Genomic DNA, 19,474 nt, shown 5'->3' with positions numbered 1-19,474 from the left:
TTCTGACGTGCCTGTCATTGACGATCACAGCAGGAGAAACACAGTTATCTTAAAGCGGTCTTCATTTCCTGTACAGATATTAATGGTGTTTAGAGTCGGCTGCCAGCCAACAATCATTTTGTTAAGTGCAGGAGTGTGTACACTTCCAGTACTCTGTTTTATGGGCATGGTAAGAACTGCATCTTTATGAGATTGTTTTCTGTGTTGAGTCACACATCCATCATCAGAGTTGAGTTAGCGGAAGTTGTCGCTGTCTTTTTCATTATTTAAAGTCCTGGCATTTTAGATCCGTCCAGCTAATTTAATAATAATTGCTATCCATTAAGGAAATAAATTGCATTACTACTCGGAAAAAGCAGTTAGGATTTAAACGATTAAACTACGGAAACAATAACTCAGTTGCAGGTAGTGAAGTGTGAGATATGCAAGCAGCTCCCCTGCTAAATGTAATTGCTTCTACATGTACCATCACATTTAAAGGATAACAATCAACTGGCCCAATTACCCTTTGGCTATTTTCAATGCTGCCTATTGAGAGCGGTGGCATGATTGACTTAACCTTTGAGCATCCAAAGTTATAGGTTTCTCTGGTGTCTTTTAGAGGAAGGCACGGCGGAGGAGATTATTGAAAGAGGACTCTGTCAATTTGAGTCAGGACTACAAGTCTCAAAATCAATTTTGACGAAAACATCATTGATGATCAATTGTGACAGGAGGATGTCAGATGCTTCTTAGTCAAATACGTAATAGCAGATAGCTGTGCTTAAAGGCAGGGGAGCTGGAGGTAGATACATGATACGTGTCCTAGAACAGTGCAGGGTGGTAGAGAGTCTGGAAAGCACTACCTCGCCATATCCTCAGGTCTTAGTGAACGCCATTGGGATTTGAACCATACCACTATTTGGCTATGCAGATTGTGTTTTATTGAAGGACATTGTTGCATAGTTTAAGCTTAAGTGTTGTTATGAAAGGAAGAACCACCTTTTTTTATGAACCTTGAGTTGTCCCGAGTGCTTTGAAGCCGCACATGTGGCATTTATTTTGTAATCAAGGTTACAGAACTCGTATGCACATTCAGCATGTTCACTTTAATTAGCCAACATAATGAAGTCATGTTGCCGCATGAGTCCACCAACAATATTAAGCCAAGGACATAGATCCTCATGCATAATGCAGCAGCACCTTGCCCACAATATAGCTAATTGTGTCTTTTTTTCCGGATTGAACAAGCCAGGCTTTAGAGCCCCTTTCAATTTTCAGAGATGAGGAAAGAAAATCTTTGAATGTTTCTTTTGTGATGTCGGCATACAGGCTTCCTTGTTCGTATTGATTGTTTCTGACTGGAATTCAATCGGCAAACGTTAATTTATTCCTTCTACTTATTGAGGAAAACATTTCTGATGACGACCACAGCGTTACCAGACTATTTCCGCCACTTTACGTTCATCAGATGGGTACACTAATGTAAATATAATTGAAACAGTGGGATGTAAAGTGCCGACTTGGACGTATAGTGGACCTATCTCATTACTAGTGATCTCTATAGCACATGTTGACTCCATTAACTGCACGGAGCAACATTTTAATTGTCAGTGTTTTGCGTCTGACTACACAAAATAATGAGATTAGAAAACATCCTGTCACAAAACTGGCTAGCACCTTTTATATTACAGGAGTGAGTGAAAGCCTTATTGTAATAGAAGTAATATAAAGTAAGCAAGTACAAATATAATCGACCCTCCAAGCCAATTTAGGTTTAGTTTTTTTACTCAAATCTCAACAGATAATATAATTAAACTATGTTTGTCTTTTGGCTGAGCTACAGTAAATAGAGAGAGATTAATTTCAATTCAAGTGTTTTGGGATAACAGCGATGAATATCTTAATAAAATCCATAAATACATTGATGCACTTTTTCTGAGTGACTGATAGCATCAGTGTGAGTTTCCTGTCAGCAGCTAGGATATGAATGACTCACTTCCATATGAGTGAGAAAGACTCTTCCCTCTTGGAGTCTCTCTAATCTTGTGTCCCACCTTATAATCTTAAACATGATTACAGTAGAAAGGGCAGAATACCTTTTCTTCCATTGCCAGAGCAAGGTGTTTTTTTTAAACATTAAAACACTTCCAAGTGACAAATGTTTGCAATTAGAAGCCCAGACTGCTCTCTCCCCCAGACTCCAATAAAGTCCTCGGCCCTCTGATGGTGTCATTCTGGCCAGCGTGACAACATGCTCTCCCTCATAACAAACCTTGACCTCCAGTTCCCATTGCTCACTTCAGCGCAGTCAGTAACACTCAGTTCAGAACAGCAAATGACACACACTGTTTCACTCTACTCAGATTTGCTTATTTAAACTGATTAAAACTAAGAGCATGGGCCAATACACACAGTAGCAAATTGCACCAATGGCAGAAAGCGATGGTGAGTGCGTTCTTTTTGCCAGTAAGAGCTACAGTAGTTTGTGCTACATTGTTTTCTGTCTTGCAATCGCTAACCTGAACAGAATAGCCAAGGCGTCAGTCCATTTGGCCGTAAACACGGATCTATTCCCAGGATGTTTGGATTCATTTGCATGTTGCATTTCATGGCAGTAAGGCACACAATTTGATGTCATGTCCCAGGCTAAGTAAATGAATCATCTCATCAGAAAGATTGCAAAACAGTGTTTTGTTTTTGATTTAATCAGGATCATTGGACAGGCTGCCTTTTGTATTCCCACCAATTCAATTCAATTCAATTCAGTTCATTTTGTATAGCCCAAAATCACAAATTACAAATTTGCCTCAGAGGGCTTTACAATCTGTGTACACATACGACGTCCCTGTCCCCGGACCTCACATCGGATCAGGAAAGACTGCCAAAAAAAACCCCAAAAAACATTTCATGGGAAAAAAGTGAAGAAACCGTCAGGAGAGCAACAGAGGAGATGTCATGTGTACAGATGAACAGAGTTACAGAGTTACAACACATTCAACGAATATGACAGAAATGTATGAATAATGAGTAGTAGGCATGGACCACGATCCAGACCTCCACAATCAAATATACAGAAGGAGGAAGAGAGGAGGAGGAGGGCGGGGGCATCAGCAGGGCCATGGCAATGTTCCCAATTGTTTTAAGACAGACCATGCACTTACTCTGCCTCCCTCTTCCTCTTTTTTCATCAGTTGATTTCACAGCCATTTGTCCTGCCTGCCATAAGAAACTGACTTATTTGTATTTGGGCCCACCAAATGGAAACAAATGGCAGATCTGAATCCACCTCCCTCGCCTTCCATGTGATTTATCTGGTATGAAATGAGCTTTTCTCAGTACCCAGTGTGGCGGCCTCTGAATTACTTTTCTTTTATTGACTTGGATCTGCAGATCTAACATTTACAACAGCAGTATTGTAATCAGCAGATGTCCACTTTTGGCATCTCTGGTATTGTGGATGTTGTCCATAATTTGTTTTGGGAGCATCAGAACATATTTGATACTACAAAGGTGAGAGTCAGACATTGCAAAGGGGTAAGACGTTTAATCTTCTGTCTGGACATTTAAATATTGTTGCACATCCATTCACTTTATCACAGTTCACTTAATATCAGTCTATTGGGATTATTATTATGGGGGCAGGGTGTAAACAGGCAGGTGTCTTCTCCAATGCACATGTTATCATAAGCTTCTTTTATCATGCTTCTGTATAGGTTCACAACATCCCACCAGATCCCACTCGCATCCAATAGTTTCCTGTCCAGCATGCACAGTGAAAATGTCTTGCAACATGTGCACATCCAAATGTTCCCATTCCCGTGAAGCACATGTAAAAACATTCGTCTGAGCTATGGAAGGTACATTTAGTGAACTCCCTTTCAATCTCATCCTTCCATCTAATATGGCTCTGCTACATTATACCACATTTCCTTATGTTTTGAATTAAAGAGGCAGATGGATCATCTGTAAGATTTGAGGCATTACTTGAGCAATAAATCAAAATAGCCACGCAATATTGCCAATTTAATATTCTGTTGGGAGGTGACTAACGCCAGTAGCGTTTTGTGCAATTTTGGGCAAGCAGTTCTGATTTATATCCCACTGGCCTCACTTTCTTCTTTATTGGTTCCTTTTGGGGGAATCTTGCCAGCATGGATAAAGTCCAAGACGGGCCCGGCTGTCAGACGACTGCTCATCTGCTGTCCTTGTTTCTGTCTTGCTCGGCGTAATTTCAGTTGATTGCGAGCTGAAAAGTGTCCGTCACGTTTGTCCCCGTTTCACTCAAAAACAACATGCAGCGCTGGAATGAGGTGTTAAAGTGAACCTGCTGTGTGCACACTGACCCAATAAATATTCGGCTTAAAAATAATCTATCCCCCTGGCTCTTTCTGATTGGCTTTGATTTAATTTGCTCAAAAAATGTTTGCCTTTGCATTTGTGTTATAGATCATATGGCAATATGACCTTCTGTAAATATCCCATGGCTAGACTGTTAAAGCTGACCTTTTTGAGACATGGGAGAGTTTAAACTCAAAATCGAAAGAGGTATTGACCAGCCTGCATAGCATGCCGCCACCAATCATGAGCTTCGGCCTAAATATCATGCAGTTAAAACAAGCAGTTTTTACAACTACTACTAGGATATTTGTCCTCACTCTGTTTGACCATGTTTGGTTCTTATATTGATGAAATACTATTTATCTTAAGTTTGAAACGCTTGCAAATGATGGATCTTCAGGGATATAATTAATTGGACTCTGCAGTTGCATTGAAGTGGCTCCAGATGTACAAGAGACGAAGACACCACTGTAATACCTGCTGTGAGGACAGTCAGCCGGTCCTCCTACAGTATAGCATTCAATGTTAAATACATAAATTCAGCAAACAACATCAATGGTAGTTCTTTAAATACTCTGAGATTCAGCTGCTACATTCCGACGTGCAACAATGAATTACTTCTGAACTTGGAACCAGATAGAACGATAACCAGTCACATTAAAATGCAGAAAGATGGGATGACAGCACTGGTGTCCACTGATACAATCCCTCACAGGACCCCAGAAATTGGCTTCTGATTATACTATGCCGAAAAAGCAAAGATACAATCATAATGAAGGCCAAGAATTACAATTACAATTTGAATTCTCGTGATGAATTCAATTCCGGGAATATTGGCTTAAAGCCTGACTAACTTTTCACATTTGGTCCGCAAGAACCCACACCTGTTTTGTGACTGTTTACATATTTTGCCCGTAAAAGGCCAGTGCAGCCTTGTGATGAACTGGATACCCTGAGATTGCTGCTTGATTGAGTGTTGTATTGCCAGGTCTTGGAGCAGGCTATATTAGGAGTGAGCTCAGGGTGAGATAAGATCAGTATTGAGTTGGGTCCAGGGGGTACATTTGTCAGGATGGTGTGTCATCGACAGTCGTAGCTTCTTGATTGGAAGCCTCACAGAAGTCGCGTCGGTTTATGTGAAGAAATCTACATTTATGTCAGTTTCTATTAACAGAAGAGTTGTGTAACTATCCAAATAATTTGATGAATGCACTGCTATTCGGAAATGTTACTGCTTATAGATTTAACATGTTATGCCTTCATTTGTAGAACAATCTGTGTGATCAGCCTGAAAACCTACAAACCTATCACTTTTATAGGTCAAACTTATGTCTGCGTCCTCTGAAAATATCCGCTCACTAAGTGGCTGCTGAACATGCAGCTTCTAAAGGGATGTAATGTTGATCCTTTACTATTTGTGCCATCATTAGCTTCAATTTGACACATGCCTATATTCATTATTTTTCACGTAGTCATCCAAGACTATCTGTTACACATTTTGTCATCACAACGAATACTAATAAAGTGTGTTTACCTTGTCCAGCCCCTATGTTATGTTGCTTTCCATCTCGTGTCAGGCTAATTTTGAGCTACCTCAGCTACATTTCTTTGAGCATAGTAGTTTTCACTAAAATCAGAAGGATGGATGAATGAAATTAAGGATGAAAGAATGGGCCATTTTTTTTCGAGACCCAAAAAGAACTGTGCCTTAGCTTTTTTTTCCCCTTATATGGGTTTTCACATTACCTGTGTGGAGAGAGGTCATTCATTCAAAGAGACTAATTCAGCCATCAAAAGTGTCTGGGAGAGTCGGAGAGTCGGAGAGCTGCACAGGCTCACATGCGGGTACATGCTGGGTGCTGTTGCCTGGTCCACGACAGCATCATTTAAACTGTCAGAGGATAAGTTGTGCTCCCTTGGAGTCATGGCCTACTTTCGTGAGCCCCGCCTTCTTGGCGCCGCGGCGCTAAAGGGACAGCGAGGAGCTGGTGCTGAATTGCATAAGTTAAGACCTTGTCACAGAAACACACACACACACACACACACACACACACACACACACACACAGAAACCCGCCGAAGATCTTGAGAAAAGACTACGGCGCTAGTATCACACACGCAGATGTGGCTGCACTATTTTAGTCTGATAACATCGAGGGGAAAAGGCCTCTAACAACTAATGGAAGACATCAAATGCAGGTTCTGATGCCTGAAATTAAGAATTATTTTACCCAATTTCACACAGATTAAACCTGGAGTTCCCCCATCACAGAACCATTTAATGGTTTTAATTTGAATATCACACCGCAAAAGGGGCTTTTGCACTTACTGTATTAAATTCATCCGTCCCATGCGGACCTCCAGGCTATCATTTGCCTCTGCGTAGCACTTACTGTAGACACGCCCTCATACAACAAAGAAACAGCATGCTCAGCAGCACCGCTCATCCAACTGTGTGCTTCAGCACGAGAATTGATCCAAGATTTATCGATATTAAGCAGCATTTCGTGGTCAACGGAACCCATTTTAGTTTGCACACGATATAGATTCATCAAAGGTTTGTTTGCCTCTCATTTTCGGTTCATGGATCCAGTTGATTTAGGGCTAGGGAGGTTTTACCCTCCAGCTTGACTTTACCTTTGAGATAAATTACTCTTGAATCACAAATCTTGAAGGAGCGTGGCGGATGAACTATGACTGATCTGTTCAGACTCATTTCAATTGTTCAGGGTTGAAGTATGATCGATGAAGAAGATAATGCGCGTTATGAGACCATATTGTGGCTCGAGTCTAGTTACACTATGTCCCGTGGTAATTACATTTAGCTGAGGCATTGTTTATTACCCTTGAAAGGCATTCAATCTCATTATCTTACATTGCTACAGGCTGAAATGGCTTAGCCAGCTCTGTTGCTCAGTGGTGGCTATGAATTACATTTCTGATGAGTTGCACAGTCAGCTGCAACCTGCTGTTATAGCAGCAGCCACCTAACAAGCTGCTGTGGTCAAGGGTTTTTTCTTTCAAGGAAGGCAAAAGTATGGCATGGCTTTGTGTGTGCATGTGAGGACTGAATCAGTCAACTGTTTAGCCTCCGCAGAATCATTATTTATTGCTTCATATACTTGATTCCTCAGGACAACAACACCCATTTAATTCTTCTTTTTTTTTTAACAGCAAAAAGGTAATCTTTAACCAGAGCACAGCACGCGCCACTCTCTCCATTGTCACACACATACTCAAGCGTCAGATCCATTTAGTCAACAAACTGAAAGGGCAAACATTAATCAGACAGCCATCACTGCATGCTCTTTTCCTGCCTGATTAAGCGCTGTCACTCACACTCTTGCTTTATTGCACTTTAGAGATAGTCGTTTTATTGCCCTCACGTCCGTTCAGCTTATCACCAACAGTCATGCTTTTCGTTTCTGTTAGCGATAGAACGGATCGTTTGCCCCATTAATCACAAATGTTTGCACTTCATCCTCGGTCATTGGGGTGGTGATTTTTAGAATATACCGAAGTCCGCCACAATGTCCTTGAGCTCTAAGTTAGAAAAAGACATCTCGAGTTGTACAGTAATGTTTCCAAATAAAGCGAGCTTTCCGTCGAGACCAATTTACACTTGGAAACAAAAACAACATCTGTCTAGACTCTAATTCAACAACAGGGAGGGCACTCGGACGCCTCCTCCTCACTCAGGAAGGAAGGTGTGTGCCAGCCAGGTAACAAGACGGGAGCTTCACTTTGTCTCTAAATCTCAACGTTATCGTTGTGCTTATACAGGGCAAGAGGAACTTAATCATAAGCTGACAGCACGACTTGCTAGAATCAACAATGTCTTTTGTGAGAGCTGTGTTGTGAACCATGATGTTAGTTATTGTGTACGTTGTGCCAGAACTGAGCCAAGAGCTTTCAGCCATCTGCTCAGTATCCGTGCAGTGTTTAACTCTGCACAAAGACGGCTCGGGCCATGCGCTAGTTCCATTTTCATGTTGCAACCTTTTTGAGAGGGTTCCTTGACAGCTTGGTGGAATGGTGTTTGTTAAGATTTAGAAATCTTGAAGTCACGTTTCGGTCAAGCTAGCCATTTTAGCAGAGCATTTTCTCAAAGCGCGATGTCGATTTTAGACATCACCATTGTGCGTATGAAAGAAAAAAAATTATAAGAGCACAACAACACATATTTATGTTGTGTAATTATTAGACACGTTAGCGGCTACCATGAGGTGGACTTGATACTCCTCAACAATTGTTGGATGGACTGCCATGTTGTGGAGACGAGAGGAAGAATTATTTGATTATCCCTTAATTTTTCATACACGGCCATCATTAATTTTGTATTCATTCAATAACTGGGTTAGTTACCAGTTACCTACAGCATGCTAACATGTTAAACATTGTACCGGCTAAACATCAACGTGTAAGCATTCTCATTGTGAGCATGTTAGCATGCTGACATTAGCATGTTGCTCAAAGCACTGCTTTGCCGAAGTAAACCGCTAGCAAGGATGTGGACTAATAGATTTAAAGATGTATTTGCAGTGTTTTTCATATTTCTAGGAAATCTAGAGTACATTAAATTTCCAACCTGGGATTATCTGTGTGAACTCACCGTACTCAGTGTGTTGATCTTACTACAGCTCGACCCACACTAACCTTTTTCAGGAATGGTTTTTTTCTCAATGGCTCAGTTTTACACTGAGCCATTCTTCTGCTTCACAGCCAATTTTCCACTGGACCATGATGTTGCCATACCAGTTTACAGATTTATGATGTCATTTTCAGTGCTGAAATTATTACCACTACGTCCCTTTGTCGCCCACATTAGTAGAGGCCTATTACAAGTCTCACTCGCCATCTTGACGTTATGTCGAGTAGCTCTACCTCTGCTTGTACTTTTACCCGGGATCAAAATGAATTAAGTGTTTCTGTGATGGACAAATGGTTTTAAGATACTTGAGAGCCCGTCCTAACGCCCACCGCTGCCATTAAACCTCACACACAGTTTTATGAGTAGCTCGGTTTGGAAGGGGAAATGGGCTTGTGTGCTTTTAGGCAAGGCTGTGCACATATTACACAATGACTTCCATACTCACAGAGTGGTGCTGCACAGAACCTAAGAGTTTGTGTATTGTGTTCATTAACTCAAACCTTGGATGCACCACTTTATTTCACTAATCATGTAGCAAGCTGCTAGCGGGGACAGAAAGTTGACACGGATCATACTAGGCTATGTGTGAAAAGAGTAGACGCCTGATGTGATGTCATATTACCCCCAGACTCGAGGTCACAGGCTCCATATGATACTCAGAGCCTGCCTTTTACGCTGATGACCTACAATGTTCTAAAGACTTGTTTATAGGTAATGTAACCCAGTGAACTAGTGGCTCGTGACTTGTAGCGATGCTAAATTTAGGCAGCCTTGAACTTTTGTGCTGCTGTAGACGCTAAAACAAAAAGGGAACTCCTCTCGAACATTTGTTTGCACCTAAAGTCATCAAAATATCAGCTGCTTGCATATTTTTGCAACTCTTTTGGAAATGCGGAGGTAAGCTTACAGCACATGTTCCTTTAAAACCAGTTTGTGTTTGCTGCCTTTTTGGAGGTGCAGCTCTTAAACTATTACAGTGCGAAACAATATGTTGTTGTCCTAAGGAACCACCTACCTGTATAAGGCAGCTTTATGTCCATGTGAACTTTAACAGACCAGATCGCTTCTTGCATGTCCATTTTCCTAGAATGTGCTGAGGCTGTAAGTTGCCGAGGTAACCGTAATACTTAATGCTGTATTTCCTAGGTTACCCTCAGATTGTCCACAAGCGCGGGGTGAGAGCTCGACTCATGAGGCTATTTCCATGCTCCACAGCCAAAAAGCCATCCTCCGGTAGTCAAAGCAAGTGGCTCCCCCAAGGCTCCCTGTCTTTCTGTGATGATCTTTTTTATTTTCTGTGTTTCTTTCTTGGTATAGAATGGCACACACTCAATGTAGGCTTAAGTCACACAGAGTTGCTTACGCTTTCTGATTCACACAGAACATTTGGGTTTGACAGTTGAATAAGTAAAAAGGATGGATGTTGAATGTGTGATTTGAGGGAACATTTATAAACAGATTAGACTGTTTGATCAAATATATTGTGATGTTCTTGATTCTAAATGTAATTATAGTAATTACTCAGCTGTGTGCCGAAGAATTCTGGACAAATTTGATAGTGAGAATGAAATCAAATAGCAGCTTTCTTTTTTACTTATAATATTATCAGTTAATATCACCTATGAATACAAAGCATTAGCTCCATTGCAGCAGGTTATCAGTGGTTGGTTAGAAGACGCAGGACGGTGGAAGGGCCCAGACAGCATCTGCCATCATTAGAGGCCCATTACAAAATTTCACAGGGTTCACGAAGAGGCTTCCTGCCACGAGAACTTTGTTCTGGGGTCTCAATAACACTAATTATCTCTGCTGTCGAATTTGGCGTGAGAAGAAAAGGCCATTTTTTAGTTTTTGTTTGGTTTTGTGAAGTAACATTTGTAAATAAAAGGACCTGACATAACATGGAGAAAATGACTCCAAATCCAAATGGAATCACGTCGATGGACTTTCTCTATTGTCAAGAAGGTTATAAAGAATTTGTGACCATTTAGCGCAACGTGTGCCATAGAAGATGCAAGTATCTGTGTGTATTTGCTGATATTTGGAAGTGTAACGGGATATCTCAAAATCTAGCCTCAAACATGCACATTTGAAAAGACTCACCAGCCTCAATAGCACTAATTATCTCTGCTGCTGAATTTAGTGTAGAGAAGATGAAGGGATTTCAATATTAGTTTGGTTTTGTGAAGTAACATTTGCGAATAAAAGGACTTGATATAACAAGTAGAAACGGGGTTTCCTAGTGGAGTCCCTTCTATGGGTTTCCTTTTGTTATCAAGAAGGTTATAAAGAACTTGTGACCATTTCATGCCAAAATGTGACATTTTGGATGTAGAACATGCTCAGCTTTTGCTGATATTTGGAAGTGTAATGGGATATCTCAAATGCATGCCTCAAACATGCTAATTTGCCAAGACTCACCAGCATTTGTTCACATCTGACCTTCTTCCTCCTCCTCTCCAGACAGCGTTGAAGATGAGCTTGAACTATCTACAGTTCGCCATCGCCCCGAGGGACTGGAGCAGCTTGAAGCTCAGACACGTTTCTCCCGCAAGGAACTTCAGATCCTTTACCGCGGCTTCAAAAATGTGAGTGATGGGGCCACCATGCACCCTGAGCACCATCCATAATGTACAGCTCAGCGGACTTGACATAAAAAAACTGATTTTCCTTTGATTTCCTTCAGTTTATTCTTTTTCATAATCTCAGGGGTGTGGCGTTTTCGATAGCTCTATTTTCTTCATCTTCTTCTCATCACTATTCAACGTCCACTCTGCTTGTGTAGCGATGAATTATAATTAAGCCTCTGATGAATGCTTTTTTTTGCCAAATCATCTACATCATGCACTGAACGTCATCGTGTCCAGTTGCGCTCACCACAGAAAATTGAAATTTCTGTACATTGTTCACTGTGCCAAGGACAATTAGTTCACACCTCCAATACATCGTGTAGGATTACTGATGAGCAATCAGGTCAAAGTCCTCCAGAGCTGCTCGTATCACTTCATTGTCACCTCTGGTGTGAGGCGTAATGAGATGACCCAGAATGAACTCAACCCAAATTGTCTGGCAATGAAAACGAGAGTCCTGTGATGGAGGAATTCCCATGAGGCTTCATGTATTCTGTTGAGCCTGCACTGTGCTCCAGCCAAGTCCCTGCAAAGCCTGCCCATTAGTCCACTTCCACTTGAGACTCGAGTTAAGAGGTAAGAAGTATACTAATGAGGCCTTTAATTTGTGCCGCACACTCTGCCTGACTTCCTCTCACATTGAGGGAGATACATATTTCATCTCTGGCCATCATCAGGTTTACATTTGAACGGAATTTGGTGCAAACGTTCATTTTCCCCTCACCATTAATTGTTCGTAACTTTAGTGACCCGCCTGATTTTTCATCTGGCCTCCATAAGGTCAAAATGTAATTGGCCAAATATCTGCGAATCTCCTTACATTCCCATCATCCTCAGCAGTACTTTATGTTTAGTGCTAATTTGACAAATGGTAGCATGCTAACACACTAAGCTGTTGTGCTTAAAATACAGGGCTGCTATACACTCTCTGACTTGTTACATCACAGATTACAGTCATTGTATGCTTTACATTCTTATTAAAAGTTACTCATCACTGCTCTGATCACATTTCATCGTCAACATTAGACAGATGTTGTTGGGCAGCAATCCAAATTAGGCCGAGAGAGAGAGAGACAGACAGAGAGTGTGTCATGGAACTATGGAAGCCACTGTTAGCTTTTGTCCATCTCTGCGTCCAAAGTGTGGCACATTTTTTAAGTGTCAGGGTCAAACAGCTCATCCCTGTCTTTCCCGATGACATCGTCAAAGCTTTTATTGGCCCGCCAGACTAATAGAAGGTGTCCTGGTTTCTTCGATGATAATTGTGTGTCTTTGTCCTTGTTGTCCAGGGTTTCAAAGCAAATCAAACACCTGTGGGGGACAGGATGAGGTCATTTGTCCTGTCAACAAATTCACTTGACACACACATGTTCAAAGTGGAGCTTGGTCTTAGATCCAGCAATATGTCTAGTAAGGACTAAAACAAGACCTCCGGCACTGGGTCTTGCTCTTAAGGAGGCATTTTAGCAAAGGTCACCTTAAAGGTATGAGAGAATCCATTGTATAACAAATCCTACGACCTCAGAAGACAGGAAATAACCCAATATTGTCCTCACGTCAGGCTCAATCTGCTGGGCTTTCACCGTTCACATCCCCCGACACTGCCTTGGGCATTAGATTAAGATCTCCCCGTTTCTATCCCATCAGTGATGATGCCTCTGTTCACAGCTTTATTTCATTCCGCACACTGCTTATTGCCGCAACCCTTCATGCCTGGCCGCTTTTCCATTTCACAGAGTGTATTTGTTATGTTATTATCACGAATGAGCTAATATTACAAGCATATCAAATGAATAGAAACCCATTTTCTGACCTCTCACTCCATCTAATGAGATTGTTAATGAATAATGTGTATAATGGAGCAACATGCGAGGGCAAGTTAAAAATGACATCTTCATTTGTTGTAATTATACCCAACATACTACTATTATTCCAAGAGCTCCTTGCCCATCATTTCAGTTTGATTTAGAGGTAAACAAATATACAGATGTGAAAAACTTGATAATATATAGAAGTAAACAACTGTAAATGTGCCTTGACCACAACCTTGCACCTTAAGAAATGAAGGGGGTGTATAAAGACAACAATGCTAGTAGAAAATACAATTTGAGCTTGGTGCATATCATTAACGTCCAGATGCTTAATTACATTCAATAATTAGTAATGTAAAATATCCAAATGTAAATTATATTCTGTTCTTAATAGGTCATTTATTCATTCGTCTCACTAAAACAGAGAGAAATGTATTACAAGGGAGCCGTTTATCCGAAAGCTCAATATTATTGACTCGTGTAGAGAACAGTGTAAATGAGGTCCTGACTTTTAGCTGAGCGACGTCAAAGTCTATCCTCGCGGGACCTTAAGGCAGTTCAGGTATTGAGTGAGTGTAACTATTTCACTGAACTTAAAATTGAATGGCAGATGTTGGACGTGGTGGTAACGAACACACCACCTCCCTCCCTCACATCATCACAAGGCTGAAAAGAGACGATGAAATGTGATCAGAGGAATTGTGCCGCCAGTGTACGATGCAGTTCTGTTTTACCGACAGTTCATTTTCCTTCAGGTTCATGAGGATGACTTAGCCAGGTTAGAAGAAGAAGCTGACTTGGAACACAGCCATTTGTATATTAGTGCCCCACTTAAACAGTGTGTTATTAGTGTTGACAGCTGCAATTACCCATCTGTGTTGACACACACACACGCACGTGTGTGCGCGCAAAGAGACACAACGTGAAAAATCCCCCCCACCTCACTATGAGTCCTTAATTACTTGACATCTACTTGCACTTCCTTAACAAATGGTTAATTGTTGACAACCCATGCACTGCAGTGTTGTGGACCATAAACAACATTCGAATTAACCGAAGCGCTACAAAACAACAAAGAAATACTTATTTTTGTCAAAGTACAGAGATGTACAGGCTCACCGACGTCTTTAAATCAGGTCGCAGACTGACAAACTACAGTATGGAGACAGACTTGTGCTCATTCTGTCTCTCTAACTTCCCCCAAAATTCTTGACCTCACTTCACCCCACAAGAAATGGAACTGGGTCTGCGAGACAACGGAAGAAGAGTGTCGGGGGATTCAGGCAGACAACCTTGCAGTATCCTCTTGAAACCCGAGGAGCCCGTTTGAAGCATAAAGGTTTCATCTTCATGTTTACATCCCGACTGTTCGCTTTCTAACGCGGCTGATCAAACATGGTCACAGGAAGAGCAACCCCAGTGTGCCCTGTGTTGCTTATTAAAATAGTTTGTCTCACACAACCCATTGTCTCAGGGAAATGGAGCACATCACTGGCTGATAACAAACTATCTCTCTCTTTTTTAAATTCAAACATTGAATTCTCATAAATATATAGAAAAATGTGGATGCTTGAAGCTGTACCGGGGAGGTGTTCAAGTTATTGCATCCATACAGCATGTTCCTCATCTTTGATTTCCTGCAACAACCTCCACTATATATGTGGTTTATTATCGCGTTTGAAAATGGTCTATATAGGTGGAGCATTTCCTCTGTTCCAAAGATGTAATATCCTGCAGCAGAGTGCAGCCTCACACCAAAGCAGAGATTGAACTGGCAAAACGAGCCGCTTTTATCACCACGCTGCCCTGAGCAAGGTCATCCACTGAGTCTTTGGTTAGCTCTTTTCCATTTAAAAGAGACAAAAGCATCCTTCTGGGAGGTGTTATGTAAGAGTATTCACTCTTTTCCACTGAATGCTACCAGACAACCACAGGTGGGTGACACTGAATGACTGCGGACACGCTTGGATGGTTTGCAGTTTGAATACCACCAAATTGAGCATGAGCATGTTACATATTGCCTGAGAAACGATCTAGGTTCAGTAAGAAAATAAAATGTATCCATAAAAGAATACAAATATTGCTCTCCTAAATGCACATTTCCACCATGGACAGATCAATAAAATTATCCAGAAAATGAACCAGCAACTCGTGTATTAATTTGAATTTAAAGAGTAACTTAACATTAAAACTAAAAGACAGTGTTACACTGCCTCCTTGGGTTCAACAGACCTGCTTTTTTCAACCAAACAGTGATGTCACAGTGTACTTGATGTACCCTGGAATACACTTCTGCATCACTGGCATTAGAGGAATGTAACCACTATAGGTCAGGAAAAAGAACTGATGTGCAGCTGCTGTTAAGTTGCTCTTTAAATATAAAATGTTGTTGGCTAATTTAATATACTTTAATTTATTTAATGTATTATTTATTTTATTTATTTTATTTATTTTATTTATTTTATTTATTTTATTTATTTTATTTATTTTATTTATTTTATTTATTTTATTTATTTTATTTATTTTATTTATTTTATTTATTTTATTTTAACATGGAAAACATATAACATCTACTCCTCCCTCATTAAAAGAAATCTAGAATCTATTATTGCTCATTTCACAAATGTAACCACTGTGGATGCAAGATGTCTGTTACGTATGTGTCTGTCACTTGATTGGCTTGTTCTAAATCATATTCAAGGCGAGGACTTTATGCTTTACGATGCTGAACGACCTTTGCCATCCCATTTTGTCTTTCAGGAATGCCCCAGCGGAATCGTCAACGAGGATACCTTTAAAGACATCTACGCACAGTTCTTCCCACAAGGAGGTTTGTGTCATGTGAGCCGACTGCTTTGTTTTTGCCGCTTGTGTCGCTGCTGCTTATCAAATCCTGTGTGTTATGACGCAGATTGCTTTTCACCGGCGTCTGGAAAGAAAATTGCACCAAGTCCAGAGTATTTTTAAGTGAAACCTCCATCCAGGAAAAATGTGTGCGAGAGGGAGAAAGTAGGTTGTACTCATGCAGACGGGAGTTGCTCTCATCATTATGCAAAGATTCTACCCGAGGAACAAGAGAGACCATTAGGAGGCTTTGATATACCTGTTCAGACCAGTAAATAGAATGGCCCAATGATACATCTTAGCTCTAAGCACATTGTTCTCCTCTCTCGCCATGAAAGAAATGACATGCCGATTCTTTGAAGTTGTCCATAAAACCTACAAAACTTTTCCTTTCTGTTTTGCAGTCCGTGTTTCTGCTGTTTTTTAAAAAAATGTCATTTGTTCTCTCCATAGATGCTTCGACGTACGCGCATTTCTTGTTCAATGCATTTGACAACGATCACAATGGCTCTGTGAGTTTTGAGGTAAGCCAAGTATTGTCATATTCATATTGCTATTGCCTTGTCCATCGCCAACGTCGCCTCCAAAACTACATCAAACTGAACATTTTGAAAGTTTCGACACCGCAAACCCCAAAGGCTTTACATTCTTGTAATCATTCTAAATGAGCCCAAGAAAGTCTACTTGGGATGCTATCAACACGTGATTAATATTTATGAAGGGCTTACATTTGCTTATTAGGACAGAAAAGCTGTCGTTATGCCAAACCAGAACTAATGTGCAGTCCATTCAGTTCAGAAGTACGGGGATTCCCTGAAGGCCGACACAGATTATGAGACGGTTAATAACTTGAATAACGAGGTGTTTTGGATTTCTTCAAATCATACGCGACATAATATCCTTGCAGAAATGTTGATGCGGGAAATTGTCTGAAATACTATCCACGTGTAATGTGCACGGTGAATATTTTTACCTAATGTTTTTTTGTTGGTCTCAAACAACCTTGAAAACATTCAAGCACATGTCTCGTTTACAAACAGATGGTTTTTGAATCTGTGTATTTCATATAATTCTCGGTGAATCTTGTTCTCCCTGCAGGATTTTGTCATGGGCCTTTCTATCCTCCTGCGTGGCACGATCCAGGAAAAACTCAACTGGGCGTTCAACCTGTATGACATCAATAAAGATGGATACATCACTAAAGAGGTGTGTCCCTATAAACGGTGGAAATGGCCATGAGACGATCACTGGAATACCAAAACATAACCTTTTATGTGAAGCAGATTTCAAAGCAAAAGCATTTTCTTGCTGACATCAGGGCACTAACATGCAGATGTTTAACAGATGTGAAGTGTACGATGTTCACCATCTTAGCTTCTGGGATTAGCTTGGTAGCATGCTAACATTAGACTATAAGCACACGTTGGTGGCTTGAAATAAAAGTAAAGAGGAGATCAATCAAATTCATTACAATTCATCCCGAGGCGGCCATCAATGCTTGTAACACATTTAATTGAACTCTATCCAATAGCTGTGGAGACATTTGACTCAAAACCCAAGGATTCATTTATGGGTTATAAATGTATAAAATGTCATGGCCATCCATCAAATAGTATTTGAGATATTTATTTGATCAGCCTGGAACAGACTTAGCATCCCATGAGCCACGTGTGCTGTTAAAATGTTTCAAATGTTCCAACTCCACATGAATTGCATTGGAGTAACCGCAGAACTCTCCAGCGCTTACAATGTCCGGCACACGAAGCCCAAAAACTAAAAGGGGAACGAATTGTTCCTCTTGATTTGGGTGGATTGACCCTTTTTCCGTGCGTTGCAGGAAATGCTGGACATCATGAAGGCCATCTACGACATGATGGGGAAATGCACATACCCTGTCCTCAAAGAAGAGACGCCGCGGCAGCATGTGGAAGTGTTCTTTCAGGCAAGTGTGTCGCTGGCAGCATCAATGTCATGACCCGGTAGAGAGGCTGTTTGTCATCCCCCCCCCCCCACCCCACCCCCCTCTCTTCTCTCCGTCTCCAACAGAAGATGGACAAGAATAAAGACGGAGTGGTGACCATCGACGAGTTCATCGACTGCTGCCAAAATGTAAGCTGGGTATCCCGACACATGTCCCTCACTCCTGTTGGCACGCGTTGCCTTTTTCTCATCACCTGGTTTCTCTCGTCAGGATGAAAACATCATGCAATCGATGCACCTCTTCGAAAACGTTCTTTAACTCGTGGCGGACGGAAGGCTTCGGAAGAGAACGTCATCTTCAGCTCGGCCCGACTTGGACTCATACTGTGTACGGTGTGCTATGCAGACTTTTGATCATGGATATAATATTGTTCATTACTGTGGGCCACAAGTAGGAGTCGGCGATACGGTGCGAACCCTCTGGAATGAGTTGCCTTTTGGACATTTTAGTGAGTAAATCGTCGAACTTTAGTATATGACAATGAATAGAAAGGCGAGAAGGGGGAGGGGGGGGGGGGGTGGGAGGGAGAGGAATGGACACATCTTCGCTTCACGGTTGTAAACCGTTTGTCTCTGGAGTGTCTTTCTCTTTGCTGAACAGCGAGCGCTGCAAAGTGCATTAGCCTCCAACGTTGTAAACACTCGGGGGAGGTCTGTGATGAAGAGGTGTAAACAGGGTGCCTCTCCCTTGACTTGTTTTATTTACTGCCAAGTAAAATCACTGTGACTTTATACAGCATTGAAAAAAAACGATTACAAAAAAAAGAACAAAATATCCCCCCCGCTCTGATTTTATATTCCAGACTGGCTCTCAATTCCAGAGTGTTCTCACCCCAACTTGGTGAGCCGAGAAAAAATGACATCCATTGTTCCATTTTCAATTGTGTATATACCATCGATAAAGCATTCGATAACGACTCTGAGAAACTTTACAACTTTGTTCATGTTTACTTGCCAACAAGGATTGTATTGATGTCAAAATTGGACCATATTATCGATGGCTGGTCTACAGAAGCACACAGGTAGCTATATTTATGAGTATAAGAGTAGACGACGAACTCTGGTCATAAGGTCAACGCTGCTTTCAGTGCATTTCATTTTACCCGATGTATGTATATTCTCTGTAAAGTAAAACCATCTATGAATATGTTTTATGAAACACTGTTCAGGAGGTTACACTAAGAGCAGTGTTTGAGGTTATTTATATGGTATTATGGTCATTGTACAAAAGATTGCTGG

The 19,474-nt window shown here is 41.1% G+C and overlaps 1 protein-coding gene across 3 annotated transcripts in view; it reads left to right on the top strand.

Moving 5' to 3' along the window:
* The window catches only part of kcnip4 (Kv channel interacting protein 4), a 93,625-nt gene extending 74,958 nt beyond the window's left edge, over positions 1-18,667 (top strand). For all 3 annotated transcript variants that reach the window (XM_034557172.1, XM_034557175.1, XM_034557174.1), the window contains exons 2-8: positions 11,434-11,558; positions 16,172-16,241; positions 16,709-16,779; positions 17,354-17,461; positions 18,093-18,197; positions 18,302-18,364; positions 18,447-18,667. In XM_034557172.1, coding sequence (XP_034413063.1) covers positions 11,434-11,558; positions 16,172-16,241; positions 16,709-16,779; positions 17,354-17,461; positions 18,093-18,197; positions 18,302-18,364; positions 18,447-18,494 — 590 coding nt within the window. In that variant the 3' untranslated portion in view covers positions 18,495-18,667. The remainder of the gene's footprint in view (positions 1-11,433; positions 11,559-16,171; positions 16,242-16,708; positions 16,780-17,353; positions 17,462-18,092; positions 18,198-18,301; positions 18,365-18,446) is intronic.
* The last annotated feature ends 807 nt before the right edge of the window (positions 18,668-19,474 follow it).

The sequence above is a fragment of the Cyclopterus lumpus genome, chromosome 18, assembly GCF_009769545.1.
Source record: "Cyclopterus lumpus isolate fCycLum1 chromosome 18, fCycLum1.pri, whole genome shotgun sequence".
Lineage (NCBI taxonomy): Eukaryota > Metazoa > Chordata > Actinopteri > Perciformes > Cyclopteridae > Cyclopterus > Cyclopterus lumpus.
The sequence above is the reverse complement of the archived record's forward strand: the minus strand, read 5'-3'. Positions and strand labels throughout refer to the sequence as shown.